General features: G+C 39.0%; 1 protein-coding gene across 1 annotated transcript; it reads right to left on the bottom strand.

The window, feature by feature from the left end:
* Positions 1-7,113: 7,113 nt before the first annotated feature.
* LOC593806 (26S proteasome non-ATPase regulatory subunit 12) lies at positions 7,114-22,421 on the bottom strand. Its single transcript, XM_030984155.1, has 10 exons — positions 22,248-22,421; positions 18,588-18,776; positions 17,603-17,710; positions 16,785-16,889; positions 15,777-15,932; positions 12,391-12,525; positions 11,114-11,226; positions 9,987-10,161; positions 9,276-9,353; positions 7,114-8,692 (listed from the first exon to the last, which is right to left on the bottom strand). The coding sequence occupies exons 1-10, from the start codon at positions 22,335-22,337 to the stop codon at positions 8,480-8,482; spliced, it is 1,362 nt and encodes a 453-aa protein (XP_030840015.1). The 5' UTR covers positions 22,338-22,421; the 3' UTR covers positions 7,114-8,479.
* Positions 22,422-23,583: the final 1,162 nt, after the last annotated feature.

Genomic DNA, 23,583 nt, shown 5'->3' with positions numbered 1-23,583 from the left:
GATTGCTTCATGTTCCCTTTAAAGCAGGCGTGTAGCCAAGGGCGGTAGGGGCAGTAAGAGGACATAAGACAAAAAAGGAGCAGACAAAGAAATATTTTTGAAAATTCAGAAAACGGTACAACGAATCGTCTTATTTCTCTAATAATTTAATGACACGTTAAGCTTCTGTGCTTAGCGCGGGAGGGGGAGGGGACTGAATTCAGTGAAGGATTAAAGGCAGGCTTTACTACTTCAGCCAGAAGGGGTTAGACCACCAAGCGAGCCAGCAAGGTCACTGTGACAGGTGGCTATCTCATTAACTCAGCTCTCATTTAACGTAAGAAAAAGAGGATCATGGGGGAACAAAAGACACCGATTGGGGAAGTTTTCTATATAGAGGGAGAATGGAACAACCAATCATCTTCTTCCTCTAACAATATCATTAAACTATGGAAAGTTAAAGCTTCCGCGCTTCGCGCGGGAGGGGGGGGGAGGAACTGAATTCAGACAAGGATCGAGATTCGAGAATGGTACAACGAATCCTCTCCTTTCTCTAATAATTTAATGAAACGTCAAAGCTGCCGCGCTTCGCGCGGGAAGGGGAAAGACTGAATTCAAACAAGGATTAAGAGTCGAGAATGGTACAACGAATGGTCTTCTTTCTCTCATAATTTAATAAAGCGTCCGAAAATTACGCGCTACGGGCGGGCGGGGGAAAACTGAATTCAGACAAGGATTATTTTAGAGTCGAGAATATAACGAATCATCTTCTTTCTCTAATAATTTAATAAAACTTTTGTCATGAAAGAGGCTTTAGCCCCTCCCCCCCCCCCCCCCCCCCGATGAAAATGTCAAAAATTGTACCGGTATGGTGCTTCTGATATGACCTTGTCAGTATTGGTATGTTGAGTTGTAAAAATGGTCTACACACTTTCCAAATTTCCGGCCCCCCCCCCCCCCCCCCCCCCCCCTATTGGAAAATCCTGGATCCGCGCCTGTACTTAGTCTGTGTAAGCGGGCAAAATACAAACCAAAAAAGGTCTGTAATTCTCATATGTTCTCAGGCGCATGCGCGCTTTATCCATGCGCGGGAGATGTGGGAATACCCAGTTTTAAAGGTGTAGATCATCATATCATCGGATTAATAATTATGAACAAATGCAGGAGAGAAACACGGATTATTAACTGAATTAAGAGAGTTTGGAGAAAAGATTCATGAAGCATAAAGTATAATACTAGATTAACTATTTGTATAGATCCAAACACAATTTGTCATATCTTGGCCAGCTTTCAATTCATTGCTAATGGCTCATGTGTCCTTCGTATTATTATGTAGCAAATTGCAATAGTAATTCCTTTTTGCATTCGTTTCGTTTAGTACTCATCAGTAGGATACATTTCTGTATGTTTTGTACTTATCAACAAGATCCTGACTATGATTTGCTTTAATAACTTTTGAATACACGTCATTGTATGTTTGACACGAATAGATTTTATGATTCCTCGAGATAGCCATGTCATGTACGACGTCACTCAGTCGGGTAACAAGCGGGTAACAACGAAAAAAAGGTCTATAATATATCCACGTTCTCTGGCGCATGCGCTCTTTATCCAGCTAGTGTACGAGAGATGTGGGAATACCCAGTTTTAAAGGTGTAGATCATCATATCATCGGATTAATAATTATGAACAAATGCAGGAGAGAAACACGGATTATTAACTGAATTAAGAGAGTTTGGAGAAAAGATTCATGAAGCATAAAGTATAATACTAGATTAACTATTTGTATAGATCCAAACACAATTTGTCATATCTTGGCCAGCTTTCAATTCATTGCTAATGGCTCATGTGTCCTTCGTATTATTATGTAGCAAATTGCAATAGTAATTCCTTTTTGCATTCGTTTCGTTTAGTACTCATCAGTAGGATACATTTCTGTATGTTTTGTACTTATCAACAAGATCCTGACTATGATTTGCTTTAATAACTTTTGAATACACGTCATTGTATGTTTGACACGAATAGATTTTATGATTCCTCGAGATAGCCATGTCATGTACGACGTCACTCAGTCGGGTAACAAGCGGGTAACAACGAAAAAAAGGTCTATAATATATCCACGTTCTCTGGCGCATGCGCTCTTTATCCAGCTAGTGTACGAGAGATGTGGGAATACCCACTTTTAAAGGTGTAGATGAGCATAACGTCGGATTAATTTGAACAAATGCAGGAGAGAAACACGGATTAGTAACTGAATTAAGAGAATTTAAAGAAAACATTTGTGTAGAATAAAATATACTAGATCATTTATTTTATAGATCCCAACACAAGTTGTCATATCTTCGCAAGCTTTCAATTCACTGTTAATCTGTACCCATGTTTTATTTGTGTCCTTTGTACAATTATGTAGCAAAATGCCAAAAAGCAATAGTATTTCCCGAGTATTTCCTTTTTGCCTTAACAAAAAGAGTATAGTGATCAGTCATAGTTCTGTACTTTTTGTACTTATCAAGGTCTGATGACGATGATTTGATATAATACATGATTCCTCGAGATATCCATGTCATACGAAAAAGGTCTTTAATGTTTTCAGGCGCATGCGCTCTTTATCCATGTGCGGGAGATGTGGAAATACCCACTTTTAAAGGTGTAGATCAGCATAACATCGAATTAATTTCAACAAATGCAAAAGAAAAAATCACGGATTAGTAACCAAATGAAGAGAATTTAGAGAAAAGATTCATGAAGAATAAAGTGTACTATAGATCATTTATTTTATAGATCCCTACAAAATTAGTCATAACTATCTTGGCCAGCTTCCAATTCATTGTTAATGGTCAATGTTTTATATCGTCGCTGTTTTCACGAAGTGACGGTAGTGAAAAAATATTGCATTCACTTTGCGTTACGATTTTCCTCACTACCGTCACTTTGTGAAAATAGGGACGATATGTGTCCTTCGTATTACTAGTGATTCCTTTGCGCACTTTTAGTGTAGTGGTCAGTACACTTCTGCACTTGTTGCACTTATCAACAAGTTCCTGACAATGATTTGATTTATAACTTTTGAATACATTGTATGTTTGACACGAATAGATTTTTATGATTCCTCGAGATCATACGATGTCACTCAGTCTATGGAAGCGGGCAACAACAACAAAAAGGTCTATAATATCCATGTTCTCTGTGGCGCATGCGCTCTTTATCCATGTGCGGGAGATGTGGAAATACCCACTTTTAAAGGTGTAGATCAGCATAACATCGAATTAACTTGAATAAATGCAAAAGAAAAAATCACGGATTAGTAACCAAATGAAGAGAATTTAGAGAAAAGATTCATGAAGAATAAAGTGTACTATAGATCATTTATTTTATAGATCCCTACAAAATTAGTCATAACTATCTTGGCCAGCTTCCAATTCATTGTTAATGGTCAATGTTTTATATGTGTCCTTCGTATTACTAGTGATTCCTTTGCGCACTTTTAGTATAGTGGTCAGTACACTTCTGCACTTGTTGCACTTATCAACAAGTTCCTGACAATGATTTGATTTATAACTTTTGAATACATTGTATGTTTGACACGTCTGACGTGTCATAAAAATCTATTCGTCGAATAGATTTTTATGATTCCTCAAGATATCCATGTCGTACGATGTCACTCAGTCTATGGAAGCGGGCAACAACAACAAAAAGGTCTATAATATCCATGTTCTCTGTGGGGCATGCGCTCTTTATCCAGCTAGTGTACGAGAGATGTGGAAATACCCACTTTTAAAGGTGTAGATGAGCATAACATCGGATTAATTTGAAAAAATGCAGGAGAGAAACACGGATTATTAACTGAATTAAGAGAATGTAAAGAGAACATTTGTGTAGAATAAAATATACTAGATCATTTATTTTTATAGATCCCAACACAAGTTGTCATATCTTCGCAAGCTTTCAATTCACTGTTAATCTGTACCCATGTTTTATTTGTGTCCTTTGTACAATTATGTAGCAACATGCCAAAAAGCAATACTATTTCCCGAGTATTTCCTTTTTGCCTTAACAAAAAGAGTATAGTGATCAGTCATAGTTCTGTACTTTTTGTACTTATCAAGGTCTGATGACGATGATTTGATATAATACATGATTCCTCGAGATATCCATGTCATACGAAAAAGGTCTTTAATGTTTTCAGGCGCATGCGCTCTTTATCCATGTGCGGGAGATGTGGAAATACCCACTTGTAAAGGTGTAGATCAGCATAACATCGAATTAATTTGAATAAATGCAGAAAAAAAACACGGATTAGTAACCAAATGAAGAATAAAGTATCCTGGCTCATTTCTGTTGTATAGGTCCCTAAAAATATGTCATTTCTTGGCCAATGGTTCTCTGTGTAATCTTGTAGGGATTTGTTTGTGTATATTTTTTTCTTCAAAATATCGAATTTTGATGAGGGTGTATAATTTCAAATTCAAATCAATTATTGAAAAGAAGTCCTGAAAATAGTTGAATTGTCATTTAAACGACCAAATTTACAAACAGACAAAACAAAAATAAACAAAACAAACGTAATGAAAATTGTCGAGCTATATATAAAGGTACTAGACTATACATAAAATATGATTCAACAAAAAAATAGTAACAAAAATATGAACATCTATTTTGGTGATGACCGATGTAGCTACATACAACAGACTATTAGAGCATAGAGTTATTCGCCGTTTAAACCCTATTGGCATCGAAGGGCTTCCTAATTTAGGGGGGGGCTCCAACCAAAAAGAGGGCAGTTTTGGGGAAAAAGGGGCACTTCAAAAGGGAAAATATACCACATTGGAATATACCCCTACATTGTGATTACATTATCAGGGATGATTGCAATATTTGTTCTCTCTTTGAAAAGGTGAACTTATCAGAAGGGGAAGGGGCATTTGTCAAAGTTAAACGACCACCTATCACATTTGCATATCAGACGTAAAGGAGGCACACATCGGAGGTGATAAGGGTATTTATAAGAATGTGGAATGGGCACCTGTGAGAAATGGGCACTTATCTGAAGTTAAAAGGGGCACTTTTGCTATGTAAAAAGGGGGTACGTTGGGGTTACTTCAAAAACTGGCCCCACCCCAGGAGCACCTCCTCTGCTCCCTATATACATAGCATATACAATGATGGATTAGGAATGCAAAACATAATTTGCCGCTGTGATTCTTTTTACAATTCTTAATTCACGAAAAAATAGAAAAATTTCTGATTAAAAAAGATAATTTCATTGCACTCAGTCAATGCTCATTTCACTTGTGCTTTCAACGACTGTCTATCACCCTTATTATCTATATCTTTCTCATCATCACCATCGTCATCATCACTACCACCATCTTCCTCATCATCATCACCACCACCATCGTAATCATCATCACCACCATCGTAATCATCACCACCACCATCGTAATCATCATCATCATGCACCACCACCATCGTAATCATCATCATCATGCACCACCACCATCGTAATCATCACCACACCATCTTCCTCATCATCGACATCACCACCATCTTCCTCATAATCACCATCGTAATCATGATCACCACCACCATCTTCCTCATCATCATCACCACCATCTTCCTCATAATCACCATCGTCATCATCACACCACCATCTTCCTCATAATCACCATCGTCATCATCACACCACCATCTTCCTCATAATCACCATTCTCATCATCACACCACCATCTTCCTCATAATCACCATTCTCATCATCACACCACCATCTTCCTCATAATCACCATCGTCATCATCACACCACCATCTTCCTCATAATCACCATCCTCATCATCACCACCATCTTCCTCATAATCACCATCGTCATCATCACACCACCATCTTCCTCATAATCACCATCCTCATCATCACCACCATCTTCCTCATAATCACCATCGTCATCATCACCACCATCTTCCTCATAATCACCATCGTCATCATCACACCACCATCTTCCTCATAATCACCATCGTCATCATCACCACCATCTTCTTCATAATAACCATCCTCATCATCACCACCACCATCGACCTTCCTCATCATCATCACATCACCATCTTCCTCATAATCACTATCGTCATCATCACCACCATCTTCCTCATAATCACCATTCTCATCATCACACCACCATCTTTCTCATAATCACCATCGTCATCATCACCACCACCATCGTAATCATCATCATCATCACCACCACCATTTTCATCATCACCACCACCATCTTCCTCATCATCCACATCACCATCATCTTCCTCATAATCACCATCGTAATCATCACCACCACCATAGATCTTCCTCATCATCATCACCACCACCATCTTCATCATCTTCCTCATAATCACCATCGTCATCACCACCACCATCTTCCTCATAATCACCATCCTCATCATCACATCACCATCTTCCTCATAATCACCATCCTCATCATCACACCACCATCATCTTCCTCATCATCATCACACCACCATCTTCCCCATAATCCCTATCGTCATCATCACCACCATCTTCCTCATAATCACCATCCTCACCATCACACCACCATCTTCCTCATAATCACCATCCTCATCATCACACCACCATCTTTCTCATAATCACCATCGTCATCATCACCACCACCATCGTAATCATCATCATCACCACCACCATTTTCATCATCACCACCACCATCTTCCTCATAATCACCATCGTAATCATCACCACCACCATCTTCCTCATCATCATCATCATCACCGCCACCATCTTCCTCATCATCAATACCACCATCTTCCTCCTAATCACCATCGTCATCATCACCACCATCTTCCTCCTAATCACCATCACACCACCATCTTCCTCATAATCACCATTTTCATCATCACCACCATTTTCCTCATAATCACCATTCTTATCATCACACCACCACCATCTTCCTCATAATCACCATCGTCATCATTACACCACCACCATCTTCATCATTATTATCAACATCAGCAACTTTATATTTAGTGTCATTCATTCGTATCGTATACGTCCTCATTCACAGCGAGCACCAAATTTTTAACAGCTGTTTTTTTCTTCTTTAAAAATGAGAAATTAAGAGACAATGAATTTGACAGGTCATTATCGTTCATATGTACAGAATACATTTATTCATCATCTATTTAAGAACTAATGTTATTTATTGATGCAAACAATGTTTGCAAGGTATACACGCTCCAATTGGGCACATACCTAAGATATCCACAAGAATAATATACATGTAGGGCAAGTGTAACACAATATACCATACATAAGACATTAGAACACAGTCTTTTGTTTGCGTGATGATTGTATTAACTTGATTGCCCAAATTGGGCACGAAAATGCCTAAACATCAAGGATCGAACTACTTCCAATTCTATTTAATACATATGTTCATCATGTTTTACATGTGTTAAATATGGGACATAAATTTTCTTGGCCATTCTCTAAACACACAAATTCAGAGACTCTATACAATATGCCTAAACACATTCATTTGCATGCTTTCTTCTCATTTGGGATGCATGGTGACTGCAAAATTGACACAGATTTTGCAACTTCACATTGAAAAAACTTGTTGACATGCGTACAAGTTTAATTTCCCATCTTCATATCTTGGTTATTCACGATTCAAATGATTGTTAAGTTATCACGCCTCCCTCTTGAATCAAACAATGAAACGATACAGATATCATCGCATCTTTAAAAACAAAATAATAGAGAAAACAGAAATAATTTTTGGGTGTAATTCATCCACAAACATGGCAATAGCAACATTCTTGTCCTCCAGTAACCAAATGACATGAATATCATTGAAGAGCATCCCTGACCCTAGTTTGGGTGAACTCGGAGCATGTATGCAAAGTAATAAATAAATAAACTTTGACCTTAGCACATGACCTGTGAGTGCATAACAACATACGGTCCCCCCCCCCCCCCCCCCCCAAGTGTATCTCCTACCAAAGTTTGGTCATAATAGGATCAACATTTGCCAAGTTATTTGTCACAAGGGTGTAGTGCAGGTAAAATTTAACATAGGAACTCATATGACCTTTGACATCAGCATACATCCCTCGTCAGCACCATAAAGTGAAGGTTTGGTCACAAGAGGATCAATGGTTGCCAAGTTATTCATCAAAAGAGTACCTTGTGACGGACATTAGACAGATGCCATTTGGATCCCTTTGTCTCACCTCCGCATTTGCTGGGTGAGACAAAGAGGATTTCCACCCACTCTTCAGAGTGAAAATTCCTTTCATACATTAGAGAAGCCTTTACTTGCCAGAAAGTTACAGTTCAAATAATTGTGCGAAGGGCTTTATTTAGTTTTGGGGGGGGGGGAGGGGCTTGGAGGTTCTTGCATTCATTTTATACATGTATCTCGCGAAAAAAATTCAAGTCCTCCTGCAAGAGGGGGGGGGGGGGGCTTGAAGATTCTTTGTTTTCTTAGAACTGCTACGGGGGATCAGTGAGCAAACTGGTGCTGCATCTCTTCCTTGTTGATGAGATGGGTAGTCTTGTTGACAAGGTGCATGAGGTCATTGAGGTTGTTGGACCACGAGTTGAGGATGTCATTGGGATCCTTGTGAGGCATGAAGTCGACGATGCCAGCTAGCCGGTCCACCTTGGCATAGATGGTCTTCTTCTCGACCAGCTTAGAAAGGAATGCTTCAGCCTCCTAGCAGGGAAGAAATCATAGGATACAAGCAAACATTGATTTGGAGAGTAAAACAAAACTGATTTCCACGTAATTGCCAAGTACATGTATAATGTCATTTATCATGGCATTTATTATGTCTTGGTGATTTAATTTGTCTGTACATTTTCCTGCCATTTGTTATTTCTCTTTGTGTCTTATATCATCTCCATCAGATGTGATGTCACATCAGCTTTCTCAAAACCACTCCTCCTCCTCCTCATCCTCCTCCTCCTCCTTCTCCTCCTCCTTCGTCTTCCTCTTCTTATTTCTTCTTTCTCCTCCTCTTCCTACTTCTCCCTCACATCCTTCAACATATGGATTAACACCCTTCTGGCTCTGAACAGACAATACACCATTTCACGGTTACCAGGGTGCGCATGCTCTGACATCAAATTATGAATTTAAAATAGCGCCCATGTCAATATCATGTGAGCGCACAGCGCAGGCAGTGACGCAACAATACATGCGCATCTGAAAACATTGATGACGCAATGTTTACTTGCAAATCAAAATGGCAGCCTTAACCGTGAAAGGGTGTATTTTCCTCCGTCGTGATACTTACATCTCCCGAGAGTTCCAAGAGTTCTCCCATCCTGGCAGTAGTGATCCGGGTGTAGTACTTGGCCATTACACGGATATTCTGGGGTAACAAAAATAATGGTTAAGTGAATCAATTGAATACTGCCCCTGCAGCCCCTCAGTCATCCACTTTTACTGAGGTTAGTTACCATTTCGTCAAACCCATTAAAATTGTCATCATTCTCGTACATTGTAACCTTTTTGAGCAAGTCCTTGTGATTATTTCTATTTTGTAAATTTATTATTTGTAGATTCATACAGGTGTAAAACAAATTTCTAAGGGGATAATACATACTTAATTCAAAGTTCATCACATTAAGGAAAGGACACTGAGAGTGACTGAGAAATACAAAATGGTGAAAGGATGATTGTGCCTGAAGTACTGAAGATGGGAAAGAGAAAGGGAAAGAAAGAAAGAAAGAAAGAAAGAAAGAGAGGGCTAGAAAAGAGAGCATGATACAATGAGAAATAGAAAATGCAAGACAGACAGAAAGAGGGCAAGAAAAGAGAGGGGGAGAGGGGAACTGCTTTTCCCTTGGTACAGGAACCCACAGGAGATGAAAAGACACTATCAGATATTGCATGATAATATAATTGAATTTATGACTGAATATTTTAAGAAGGGAGAGAGGGAGAAAGACCTTACTTGGTTGACAACCCCCTCCTCCTAAAACAAAAACAACAAATCGCTTACATGTTCCACAACCCTGTTCCTGAGGTCTTTCCATCTAAGTGTTCCCTGCTCCGTCTCAGCGAAGACATCTGTCGGGGGACTTCCAGTGGAGCCCTTCTTCAACTCGGTCTCATAGATTGCACAGACTTGCTGCCATCTCATCAGCTCGGGGGTAGTGAAGCATTTCAATAGGTCCCTACATGAAGGGGAACAGTGGAAACACAATTAAGGATAACTTGCAAGTGCTTGTTCAAGAGCACATGCACTGCTCAAAGATGTGTTTATGGGACTACCCATACATGTGGCATAAAATTGTGGTCCAAACACTTCAGCTTCATGTATACCTCATCATATTTCTAATATGAGAGCATTTGAAGAGAAATCCTTTTCTGGGGGCAATACTGTAATATTCTTCAAAACTGACATTTCAAAAAAAGCTCACAACCTATCTTCCGAATTAACCAGAACTCAAGAAAACTAAAAACTCAATACATACACTGTTTTAATTTTTGTTTAGACAACAACAAAATAACAACACAAAGGAAAACCATTTGAATCAAAAATACATGTTTATATCGAAGTAAGTGAGCTGAATGTTTTTCATGAATGTTTTAGCTTAGATTGCGAATGGCATAGGGTGGTATTCTTGAATGCGGACTAACTTTAGTCCATGGTTGAATCCTCCGACTACATGTAAGTATGGAATGTGAAGTGTCCTTATGAATATGTTTTTGAATACATGTAATCTGTCACTAAATTTTAAAAAGAATGTTTTCACTAAAGAAACATTTTTTAATAACATAGTTAATTCCAACAATATAACTATGAAATAATTATCTTATCATGGTAATTTAGGGACATATCAAATTATTAAAAAATATATTCATATGGACACTTTGCATTCCATACTTAGTTGGAGGATTAAACCATGGACTAAAGTTAGTCCGCTTCTCGAGAATACCACCCTATGTCATTCGCAATCTAAGCTAAAACATTTATGAAAGACATTCAGCTCACTTACTTCGATATAAACTTGTATACTGTGTGATTTAAATTGTTATACTTTTTAAACCATGGACTAAATTTATTCCGCCTTCGGGAATACCACCCATCATGTTTGTCACACACATACTGCCCTATAAACCCACCTGTATTTTGGAATGTCCTCCAGCTTCTTCTCCAGACTGACCCTGTGAATAAGATCTGACTGCTCGTTGTCAAAGGGAGCCAGAATCAGGTACAGAACAGCATTCTTCAAACCCTACAAAAGGAGAATAAGTATGCCATGTCAAAGTCACATTTATAAAATAATAATAATAATATAGCGAATGTATCCACCCTGCAAGGTGCTCAAAGTGCTCCAATATTACCCCGGCTCTGCTAGGCTACCGATGTCGGCGCTCACAGCATTCAAGGAATTCCTTCCTACCCGTACCCACTTAACACCTGGGTTGAGAGTGGCAAATGTAGATTGATGTCTCGCCAAAGGACATTAGTGCTGCGGCGAGCCTCAAACCGCGGACCCTGTGATCCACAGTCCGACGACTTATCCACTAGACCACAACACCTCTACATGTATGTAATGTCAATGTGCCTAACTAATTGCAAAATGTACTGCCTGCTCTGTTATTAATGATCCTTTCAACATGATTATGGTCTCCTGTGGAAAAAAAGCGGAATATGAAATTTTAAATTACGTACATTTTTACCAACTTTTAATTCCTTATCATTTCCCATCTCTTCAAAATCATAATGAACCACAGGTAGCAGCCATCCACAAATTTTGGAGAATTTTTTTTTCTGACAATGCCACCTCAGGTTGTCAGACATTAACCATGTGTGACTACTTTATGTGGCTACAAACATACCATACATCCACTCCGATATAAATGTTCTTCCTCAAACTATCTGTTGCTGAATTATGTTTTAAGATGATATAAAAATGTGATGACCTAAAAATGCCTTTTATGCCATGCAACTTGGACATTACAATAAATAAAATCAATTGAATCCTTAAATGGATCTGGTAACTTTGTCTCAGATTTTGAAACAAAATCCTGGGTTTAGCTCATGCTGCAATGTTAATTATAAACCTTTAGGTCAGTCAGGAATCCCATGACTTTTACAAGCCGATCGCCTGTCTGATTATCAAGATATTTATGATTGGAAATCGAAACCAATTTTGTGTTTGCCAAACGGTTTTCACAACACTACAGTCTATTGGGGAAAACGAGTATGGTAAAACCGGTCACTCAAAGATTTTAACTTTTTTGAGGAACTTTTTGATCATTTTGAAGCGCAATTTTTTTTTAAGGGCTTCAATATTATACCATATTACAGACACTGATAACACGTAGGGCCGTGCGTCTCAGATTTAATATTGTTAAACGATGCCTTTAAATCCTTTACTCCATGTTCTATTTACCTCCTTCCATCGTGCATCTTCCTTCTGGATGAGGGGCGTGTCATAGACAGCCCTGTAGTGCTTGCAGATGTCCAGATATGCCCCCTCATGCTGGTCAAGCTCAATCATCAACTTGTAAAACTTCAATTTTTGTTCCTGCAGTGTGAATGCAAAAAGGGTGCGATGGGAGAATGTGAAATAGGGGTAGATTTTAGATGCTGCTTGTAAGTATCAAGAAAGATTACCGAGAGTCCTTTTCAGGACTCCTCAATCCTCCCTCTCTCTCACATGGTGCATCCGCAAGCCTACTGTATAGGGGTTGATTTGTTGCGAAAAGACATCAAACACAGAGATTATGAGCTGAAATTTTTCAATTAACAAAGAAATGCAATAATGTAGACAATCACGTTGGTAGTGGGTTGAAACAATAATGGAAAACACACATGCACAGTCGTGAAAAAAAAAGGACAATAATTTATTTGTTCTTGTGATCAAATGAGCATGCCAAGAACATATACGTAGCACTCTATAAGACTAACAATATGTCCATTAAAACTTCAAAAGCACAGTGTTGAAAGAAATGCAATAATTCAATGTTTTCCCTGATTTCAATTCTGATTTGTTTCCAAAATAGTGAATTTTCTGAGTGTCTTCCATATCAAACTGTCATGTTCACAATCGCATTCTTGACTACAATCTCAAGAGTAAATGTGTGATCACAAATTCTGAAGATTTGTGACCATGATTTGTACGTCCCTTGAGAAACCAATGCCAGTAACTGGTGAGAGCGCAGTGACATGAACGGCCTGCCATAGTTACATGTAAGTCCAACTTAAAACCGATCTTAGTTTTTGTGCAACACTCCCCATGTGTGCATGTGTGACCACACATGTTTGAGAAGGAAAACACTTGGAGAAATGACCTATTTTAAAAGCATAACAGACTTTTAAATGCAGTATACAACGATAGATAGTCTTAGATGAGAGAATACTAATATCATTTATTGGAGAATTAACTGTGATTTTCCCCTAGTATTAAAGTGAAATTCAAGCAACCTGTCAGACCTGTGTAAATCAGGTAATAGGTATGAACAAAGGCAACGCAAATTCTATACTGGTATCCCACATGTAGAAACTAGTATATTGGACGAGAGGAATTTAGTCTGGACTCCGGTCGTCTTAAGAGGGGGGGGGGGTCTGGTTTACGAACCAAAACAACTCTGTCTACTACGTATATATGTATGATTAACTCGGAAGAAACTATTCACGTAAACAGGAGAGAAACATGTTTTTCTTGTTTTTAATACTGTTTGATGTTATGATTCATGGACCATAATATGAAATAGTTTTGCTCATCGAGTTGTTGCGTCAAAATATGAATTAATAAACAAAATAATCATCAAATCTATTCTGCAGAAGGGAAACTTGGACTAACAGGGCTAACAGAAAAACTCAGATGAGCGTCATCATTCGACCATAAAATTCCAGGCCTTAAATTTCGTCATTTTTAGGGCAAGGCCAGTTTGGCCTCGAGTACCTCATATTTTTAAGGGCACCAAGGCCAAAATATTTTTACAAAAAGGGCATCGAGGCCAAAATATTTTACAAAAAGGGCATCGAGTATGAGGCCAAAAAAATTGATTCTATTTTTGTTAGATGTCATGTGTATTTTATGAAACTTGTGCAGGATCAATTTCCCATGACTTTTAGCACCAGCTTCTTCACAGAATGTATAGAGGTCTACGGTACATACAAACAAGCAGGCGCGTAGCCACAGGGGGGGGGGGCACGTGCCCCCCCTAAAATTTCCAGGATCGGTTGAAATTTTGTAGACCCCTTTTTTTTACCTCGATCGATTACATGTATGTGCCCCCCAAACACCAAACTCTGGCTACGCGCCTGCAAACAAGGCAGCGGCCCGCAAGCCTTAGATTTAGCAGCCAGGAGCAAGGGGCAATTTTTTTTTTAAGTTGCCCTTTGCCACGGGAATTTACGAGAGCAAGGGGCAATTTTCCAAAAACAGATAGGCCGCTTATCTAATAAGTTCAAAGAGAGTCTACAAATGTTAATTTCATAATGTGAATAGATCGAACGATCAATTTAATAACTTTTTAATCTTAACAATATGAACAGGAAAGATTGATTAAGAACATCAAACTTGCACATTAAACAGTATTTTAAAGTAACTAAAAATATTGATGAGCAAATGAATAAATAAATTGTCAATTTCACAAACATCGAAAGTCAGAAGGACTTAATTGGCAAGTTTACCGGGCCGGGTATTCCAAATCAAAATCGCACCTCACACACAAACCTTCCGCCACTCTCTCGGTAGTAGGAGCAAATTTGAAGAAATTATCTTTTTAACTGTTGTATAGAAAGGTCTACATAGGCCTAACTAATGAAATAAGATGTAAAAATGTCCTTATAGACATTCGACAGCTGAAAGTGACACGCTCAGCTCAGTTGCGTAACGTGCATTCACGAAACCAAAATCGTTCCTCGCACACACACTCTCGCCACTTTTGGTGGGAAGCTGTCGGGCTGGAAGTTTGCCAGCGAAACCGATGCACCCTCGGAATTTTACCGGGACTCGAAACGTTCGTCTTGGGAAGCTGGCGGGGTAGCTTTTTGAAGCGAGGTCGGCTGGTGGCAAAATGAGAGTAACTACGATCGAGAACATCGTAGGTGTTCTTAACTTATTAATAAGATAATTCTAAATTCTATTTGAGATAAAATAATAAACTAGGCCTACAAACAAACCTCGACAGATCTCTAATGACTATTTGAATGCTTGTTTATTTCTCCATTTGACGATTTGTTTTCTTGATCCTGGCCTTCGATTTGTACGTACGTGCGTGCGTCAACAGCATGCACCATATGCATATCATGCGATCGCATAATATGAACGTACGTACGTACGTGCGCTAGCGCATTGCCTATATAATAACAAAGGGCGCATTTTCACGGCACTTACTTGCGCCTTATTAAAGCACTAAATACGAAGCTAGAAGAGAGCTCGTGGGCGGCAAACTGTTCGTGATTCGTGTATTTTTACTGTTCTAATAATTTATGGGCGCATTTTCACGGAAAACACTTGCGCCTTGCCGTCTAGTTTTAGATGATTATGGGCGCAATTGGTGGTTTTATGTGCGCAAATTTAAAATAAAAAGGGCACGTCCAGTTGGAAAAAAAGGCACGTCGGCCAGTTTGAAAAAAAGGGCACGGCATTTTTGGCCGTGAATATATCTTTTTTGGGGAGGGCACCGCGGCCAGTCATAGGGGCATCAACGGCCTGGCCGTCGATGGCCGTCGATTAATTTAAGGCCTGAAATTCATGCATCAGAAACTGAAATGAAATGTATACATGAAGTGTTTATATGCACTGTGAGGGTTCAATAGCATTACCTGGACTTCTTCGTCGGTAGAATCAAAGAATTTTGAGCTGACTTTCTTGCTGATAATCTGGGTGCGGATGTAGTCCTTCTTGGCCAGACAGAGGCGCATCTGATCCAGAATGAACTCCACCTTTTCCTTCTTCTCCATGGAGCCAAAGGTCTCCACCTAGAGCCGGAAGAAGCAGGGAGAAGTCTAATCAGAAAGATGGATCAGGTTGTGTTTAGGCGAAGGATGAGAGAGAGAGAGCGAGAGAGAGAGAGAGAAAGAGAGAGAGAGAGGGAAAGAGAGAGAGGGAAAGAGAGAGAGGGAGAGAGAGAGAGATAGAGAGTGAAAGAAAAGTAGACAGATAGATAGACAGACAGACAGACAGAAAGAGGGATGATCAAGCAAACAGAAATGCTGATGATGTTATGATATGATAGGGGGAGGGTTGAAAGAATATTCTTCTCAAAATATGAACTCCACCTTTTTGTTCTTCTCCCTAGAACTAACGGTTTTCCATGTGGATCCAAGAGAGACAGAGTCAAAATAAAGACCAAGATTCAATTTTGACAGAAATTTGCCTTCCATTGATGTTCCATGCAATGTAAACATGAACAAAACATGGTATCATATAAGCAGAGAAAGATGGTCAGAAGAAAATCAGAAAGATTGATCAGTTTGTGACTAGAAAAGGATGAAGAATGGACAAAATATTTGTACAAACATTAAAAGCCCGCCCTCCCCACTCCGGGGTCGGACGGACCGCATGCGTGTTCCCAAAATCTCTGGTAAAGGGGTACTTTTTCTTGCGACAATGTGCGGCCTGTATTGACTTTCACACCGGAGATAGGGGGTGCTTTCAAAGAGAGGGAACAAGCATATGTGTACCTTAAATAACACTGAGTGGGGGGAGGGGGGGTGGGCATAAAAGTGCTTAGCTGAGAAGGGAGGGGAGAAGAGGAGAGAGAAAGAAAGAAAAACAGAGACAGAGACAGCTGATGCAATCTTGTATTCCATCTCACTTGTTTCTCATACCTGTAGATCTTGCAGGATGTCCGCAGCCTCCGTGATCTCACCCTGTCCCTCTTTGATCTTGGCAAGGGTCATCGTCAGACGAGCACGTTCGATCTCCACGTAAATCTGCAAGAAAAAAATTTAGAAAAACATTCAGGAAATGCTGTCCTTAATATATTTTAAGACGTGCCCCAAGGCGCTAATGATAAAGAGAGAAATTTATGATATTTTGGTACATGACAAATGGGATAATTGTCCATGGCTACCGTTATAATGTTATACTTGTGTAATCCTTACAATGTCTACAGCAGGATTCTGCATAGAAAAATAACGCATGTTTCAAATTCATATTGTTCAGAAAATTTGTCAAAATGACAGCAATACTGCAACATCTTCCAGTGAGTAATAGGCCATTTTAACAAAATCTCTAGTTGCTTTAAATGGGTTAAGTCTTTTGTCAACTCTGTTTGTTGCTAAATTATGGAAATGCAAGCATTACTTTAAACAAACAGAACTTTGTTATTCCTGGCTTATCTTTCCTGATTGAGGTGTCATATGAAAGGGCAGAAAAATAACTCTCCAGAAATGACAATTTCTCTTTAAAATTCTGATACCGCCAGCTAAATGACTTTTTGGTACACTCTCTTCAAATTGTTTTTAATCACTAATGCATGAAATATGCATAATATGAGTTGCATCAACTGAAAGAGGAGGACCTAAGCTTTATAAATATGTGTCATTTATTAATTGTAATTGTGATTAAGTTATGATAAAACATCGATAATTCTCGATTTCGTTTTTTCTGGGACGCACTGTATAAGTTTTCTTCATGAGCCTACCTTTCCTGCTGTGACTGTTCTTAGTGTATCGATGAGCTTCAGCTTCGTCTCCATGTCTGGGGTCTGTTCTACATAGGTGCACGATTCCTGGACCATTTTAACCACAGCCTGGGAAAGGTGTCGGAATGGGCAACCAAAAAACATTATTTAGATTTTACTTCACAAGAAAATCAAGTTCATGTAAAAATGAAAGTTAATCTGGGAGGTTCCTCTTTCTCTTTATGTCAGTTTGGAAGAATTTCATTGTAGAGATTTCCCCCAAAAAGGACTGCCTTTCAAAACACTCATACCGGTATTTGAAATACGAGAAATAGCTGAAAATTTTTGGATAGAAATAATGAGTCATTTCTTTTTTCTTTTTTTAATCATTCCAAATCTCACAGTATACATCAATTGTTATGTACCACATAATCAGCCTTTTCCAATTAAATCCAGGGAATTTCTTTTACAATATAATTATATGACCACTACTCAACTCTACATGTATCTGGGAGAAGAAGAAAATATACATTTACAGTAAATTAATATTATAGTGCTCATCAGTCTCAAGTGTTGTTATATTCTTAATGATTTGGGCATATGGGAAGAAGATGGATTTCAAACATGTAAACTCTATATTCATGCAGTAGTAAATTAATGTATGACCGACTCCTTTATTAATTTCACATTTGATGTATACTGTTTAGAAATTAACTTGGTTTTCTACAGTTTGAAAACAACGAAATTGTACCGATGCTCTAAACACATAATGCATCTTCTTCCACAAAAACTCATCCTCTTTGCAGGTCAACTGCAATGTAAAATTATTGCAACACTTTTCTTCAATGATAACTGTATTGAAGGAAACAGAGAGCAAAACATGGCAGCTAGCTTGGGAGGGCTGATATCCCTTCATTTGATTGTGCGCCAAGAGTGCCTTTATGTCGGCAGAGTTGTGTGCAATATAAGTGTATAATTATTAGTATTATTAGTATTGTTCACTTACCTGCTTCAACTGACTTCTCCGCTTTGAGAGAAGAACGATATGTTCATTGAGGGCATCCCAATCACGTGCCTCAAAGCACAGTTTGACAATAGCCACTAGGACGCGTGCTGTGGAGTGCATGTCAGCTGCTGTTCTTGATTGTTTCTCCAATGACAGCAGGATCTCTAATGCTTCAGTCAACTTTCCATCCTGCAATGAGTAAATAAAGTATTCCCTTTTCAGCCTATATAATATTAGAAGGGAGGTGTTGTGGTATTGGTTTATTCACTTGACTCTCAATCCAAAGGTTGGGGGTTCAAATCCCAGCCGGGCACTCAATGATAAGATATTTGTGTGACGAGCAAGCTTGCGATTTTCTGGGGTTTTTTTTTTCGATACCAAAATTATGATATTTCAGTCAAACCCTCTATTTGTATTTCATTTTAGGTCAAGTCTTACTCAACTATTTTTGAAGTTTGAACAAATCTCATTTTCGTCATATTTAAGGTACATGTAGACTACAAACTGGAAATTTATTCTGTGATCTTTATTGATTTTTCTATTTTAAGTGTGTGCAAACCCATGTGTGCGTCAGTTATTTGTCAAATGCGTCACCTGTTTAAAGCATGACATGTCAAAATCTCGGCGCTTGTTCAGAAACCTATCCAAAATTTGACCAGTAACTCTGGCATGGAGATACCCTACTAAAACATACCCAAAATGAAGTAAATATTCATTAAATGTCCAAATAAAGATCATGAGTTAAAATTTGTTATGTTTATTACCTGTTTCGTGTCAATTTTCTTGTTATTTTTAGAGCATTTTTCGGAAAAACATTTATTTAGGTATACACTTTTTCACAGGTTTCACAGCAAACCGCTGCACATTACAAGTGCATACCAATGGTGGGTTACGGGCGGGCGCGCACCTGTGTGAAGCTATCTACTGTAATGAGGATCTGAGACATTACTTACGGTAAATAACTTTACAGTACAGGCGCGCCCTCGCCCACAACCACCATCGTTATGTTTTAGTGGGGTAGAGTAAAGGAGCCCGTTTTCGGCCACTTAAGACAAAATCCTATTTTTAGGACTCTTTACTTCCTATTTATTATCATTTCTTGTTCAAATCATGAAGCAAATATTATTATTATTTAAACAAAAAAAGAATCCCAGAAAAAAATCACGAATTGCCATGACAATATTCATTTCAATTTTCACTGTTTTGGAGCCGGTTATGGGCCGAGCGTTTCAGTTTACGGCCGCATGTACAAAGTCAATAGGAAGCGCTCGCGCGCGCCGTGCGTTTCCTATTGACGCGTTTCCGCGCTGATGTACAGCACAAGCGGGCGGAGCAGGTATCCCACGCCGGAGCTCCCTGGTGCTCGCCTGGCCGAAGATAGGCACAGCGGTGATCAGAAGTTGGAATCTGAATTAGACAGAGATATCGTGTGTGCGTCGCGTTGTGCGGCTGCATTGATTTAATACATGCGATGAGATACTTTTGAGCTTGCGACTAGCACAAAATCGGGCTCTAAATCTGAAAAATACTTGAAATAAAGCTCATTTTATGGTACCCATATTTCTTACAGCCACGCGTAAGATACTCAATTTTTCAGATTTGGGTAGCGGGACCGGCGATTACATCGCTAAAATGTGATATTTTAGGATATATTTTCCATTGCAAATGTGGTTCTTCAGTGACACTGGCATGGTATGGTATGTGTGGGATATGTGTTATGCTATTAGGCCATGTAAAATTGATTACATGTTGATCGTCCGGATTTTTTGAAAAAGAGGAGGAGGGTGTACCATGTTATTTGATATTTGATATTTTTCCCAAGATGGCTGCCGCGTGTACAAATAGTATATATAATATGTACATCAACCAACGTTGCTGTAGTGAGTTTGATTTGCCCTAAAATATCAATTTTGGCTTTCTTCAACAGGTTTCTTTTTGTCTATTTTTAAATATTAAATGTTGCCTTTATTTTAAATATGTAATTTGTAAATATATTGTCATTTTTGTTTTGATTTTGTAATTGTTGTTTTAACATTTATGTAGATCTACATGAATGACATGATATTTAACATTTTCATTGGAAGCCTTGAAGGCGTACCTACAGGCTAGCTTTGGTCTGTCCAAGTCTGCACTACAGGAAGCTGCCTCAAGCAGAGGACGCCAACTAAGTGACATGCATACTACCATCACGTCATGATATTGAATGCCAAGTATTAAATCCTCACTCCAACATTGAAAGTACCAAGGGTGATGACCCATGCATGTATAAATCGAAATCCAGCTATGCTGCATATACCCTACCAAAGGAGTGCCAGAATGGGAGTATATGCCAGAAACCACTACCAAGATTTGTTGACTGTATCAAATGTTAAGGGCAAAATCCAATGCTCTCTCTTTCCTGAAAAGAAAAACACTGAGAACACATATATATATAGATCAAATTTCAACTCTAAATTTATTTTTGACAAAGAATTAAAACAAGTTGTACAAAATCTGTGTGGTGTGACGTAATTATGCCATTGAACTAAGTTAAGTAAAAGTAGGTCTAGGCTAGACCGAAAACTTCAGTCTCTCTAATCGTCGGTTGTTCCACTGAGACTACGTCTGGCTCCACTAGACCTCCGATTATAGAGACTGAAGTCTGGGGACCTCTTTCTGTGAGGCACTGTACGGAACAAATGGTTCGGTTCGACCGGACCGCGATGAATGAGATATGCAACGAGATTTTCACTCTTTACATCCTCATAACTGCTGCAATTACAACACAAATTAAAAATAACATATATATAGCTTATTTGACTTACGATAGCTTGCTCATTTAGATCCTAAGTTAATGATTAATCCGAGAAAGTCTCGTCGTCAACATTATCCGTCTTGGTTTTAGTTGATGAATATTCATTTTTTCTTTTCGAACGTCCAATAGCTACCGTAGCTACGTACGAGTCGGCCCAGCTTGACCAACGAACTCCCACGAAACGAGTGCTCTGATTGGCCATTTGGCTATGTTTTGGTAGGTGGACCCGGAAATATATCGGCCGCCGGGTAATATTTTGAATGCATGAACGTACTGCTTCGCGGATCTGAGATACAAATTGGATAATTCATATAAGTAAGTCCGTAAATTACGTATTTAATATTAAGTTATCAAATTTTGATAACTGTAATTAGGACAAATGACATACCGAACTAATTTACATCTGATTTAGAAATCAGAAAATTAGATCTAAATAAAGAAAATCGGGGAGAAAATGTTTTGACATAAAAAGCTGCCATTGTTGGCTATAGCTACCCGCACGGTACGAGATCTCTGGGTTGCCATCTGTACTATTGGGGAATGACAGCAAATGTCAGTTTTATTAAAGAAATGACCCAAATCAGATGGTTATTGCTGTCTAGTCTAGGCCCTCTCTCATTTAAATTTGAAGCCACTCGAGTAGATCGGCCAATGAGAGTGTGTAAACTCTGTGCACAGCGCGCAATGCGCAAGTTCTTCGTGGTGTGGCTATGTGATATGTGTGGGAAACACTGGTTTACAAGGTACACCAAGCCACAAACACAATTATCAGTACATGGGTCACTTAAAGTCAACGTGACTTGCAATTCGCACAGACTTTATCGCCCAACAATCGTTATCGATTCTCTTCCAAAATAATGGTTTACCTTTCCAAGTTGCTCACATTCCGGTATTCTCTTGTCAACCGTCTCTGTATAGTCCACCTCCATTTTCTGTATCCTCCCATCTTCGGCCATTTTTGCTTAATTTTACTTCTGATTTTCGCCTGGAGGTTTTACACTTTCAGTGTCAAACGATTGTCCTTTGTGATATTATGGTGTCTTCGAGAAAAAAATTAAAAGAAAAGGTAATAATCAAAGTACCGGTAGTCAAGCATTCCGCCTCGAAGAGAGATAAAAAGGACAAATGTGTGTATTTTTACAATATTATCTGAGAGTCAAGCATTACTATATGTCGACGAATTTCATATTCTTTAAAATTCGATGTAAGTTCTTCAGTAAAAGTAGACTTTTGCCTAGACAGAAATACCCGTCTGGTCAGTGGCGGATCCAGGGGGGGGGGGGGGGCCGGCCCCCCCCCCCCTTGAGAAAAAAAATCATGTAAAATCACGTGATTTTTACCTTTTTGGGGGGTTGGGCCCCCCCCCCTGGCGCTCAAGGGGGGGGGGTGCAAATTGAATTTTTTTTTTGAGTGCTCACTACCCCCCCCCCCCCCCCCCCCCACACTGAGCGAATTTTTGGCCGGCGGCGAATTTTTTTTCCGTACTCGAGAGAGCAAAAATCCCATGTGCGCATGCGCGTGGACTTATGATTTCTCTGCTACTTCCCATACGAAATGTACATGTATTCGCATGTACTGTGCACGATTCGCGTTCTACGAGTAAACGATGGCATAGTAGTCTTCAAACACAGACTCTGATTTGCCAGTTTGACAAATCAATATGCGTATGTGTCGCGATGTGCTTATTCAAGTCTGTGTAGTTGTATGATTCAGACCCAGTAGTGCATATGGAAATACATTGCAACTTGTATAGAATGGTATAGTAGTCTGCAAGCACAGACGCTAATCTGACAGTTTGACAACATACTAGTAGTGTGCTGAGAAGTACTTTATTCAAGTCGCCAACATTCGTTGTGTTAAGAGTTAACATCCTTCTGGCTCTCAGCAGACCATGATTATAAATAAAAGTAATACAGAGAGTGCGAGCATACTGGAGGGAGAGCTAGAGAGAGAGAAAGAGAGAGAGAGAGAGAGAGAGAGTGAGAGAGCAGTGGCACAACACAGACAACTACGAAAACTTGAATAAAAGCACTACTCAATACACAATAGGCCTATATTATTCTGTCAAACTGTCAAAGGAGAGTCTGTGCTTGCATACTACTATGCCACTCTATAAGTTGAGGTGCATTTCCAATACACGCACCAGTAGGGTCTGAATCATAAAACTACTCAGACTTGAATAACACTATTTTGTCAAACTGT

The sequence above is a fragment of the Strongylocentrotus purpuratus genome, unplaced genomic scaffold (assembly GCF_000002235.5).
Source record: "Strongylocentrotus purpuratus isolate Spur 01 unplaced genomic scaffold, Spur_5.0 spur5_scaffold_14, whole genome shotgun sequence".
Classification (NCBI taxonomy): Eukaryota; Metazoa; Echinodermata; class Echinoidea; order Camarodonta; family Strongylocentrotidae; genus Strongylocentrotus; species Strongylocentrotus purpuratus.
This window is presented reverse-complemented; position numbering and strand designations above follow the sequence as displayed.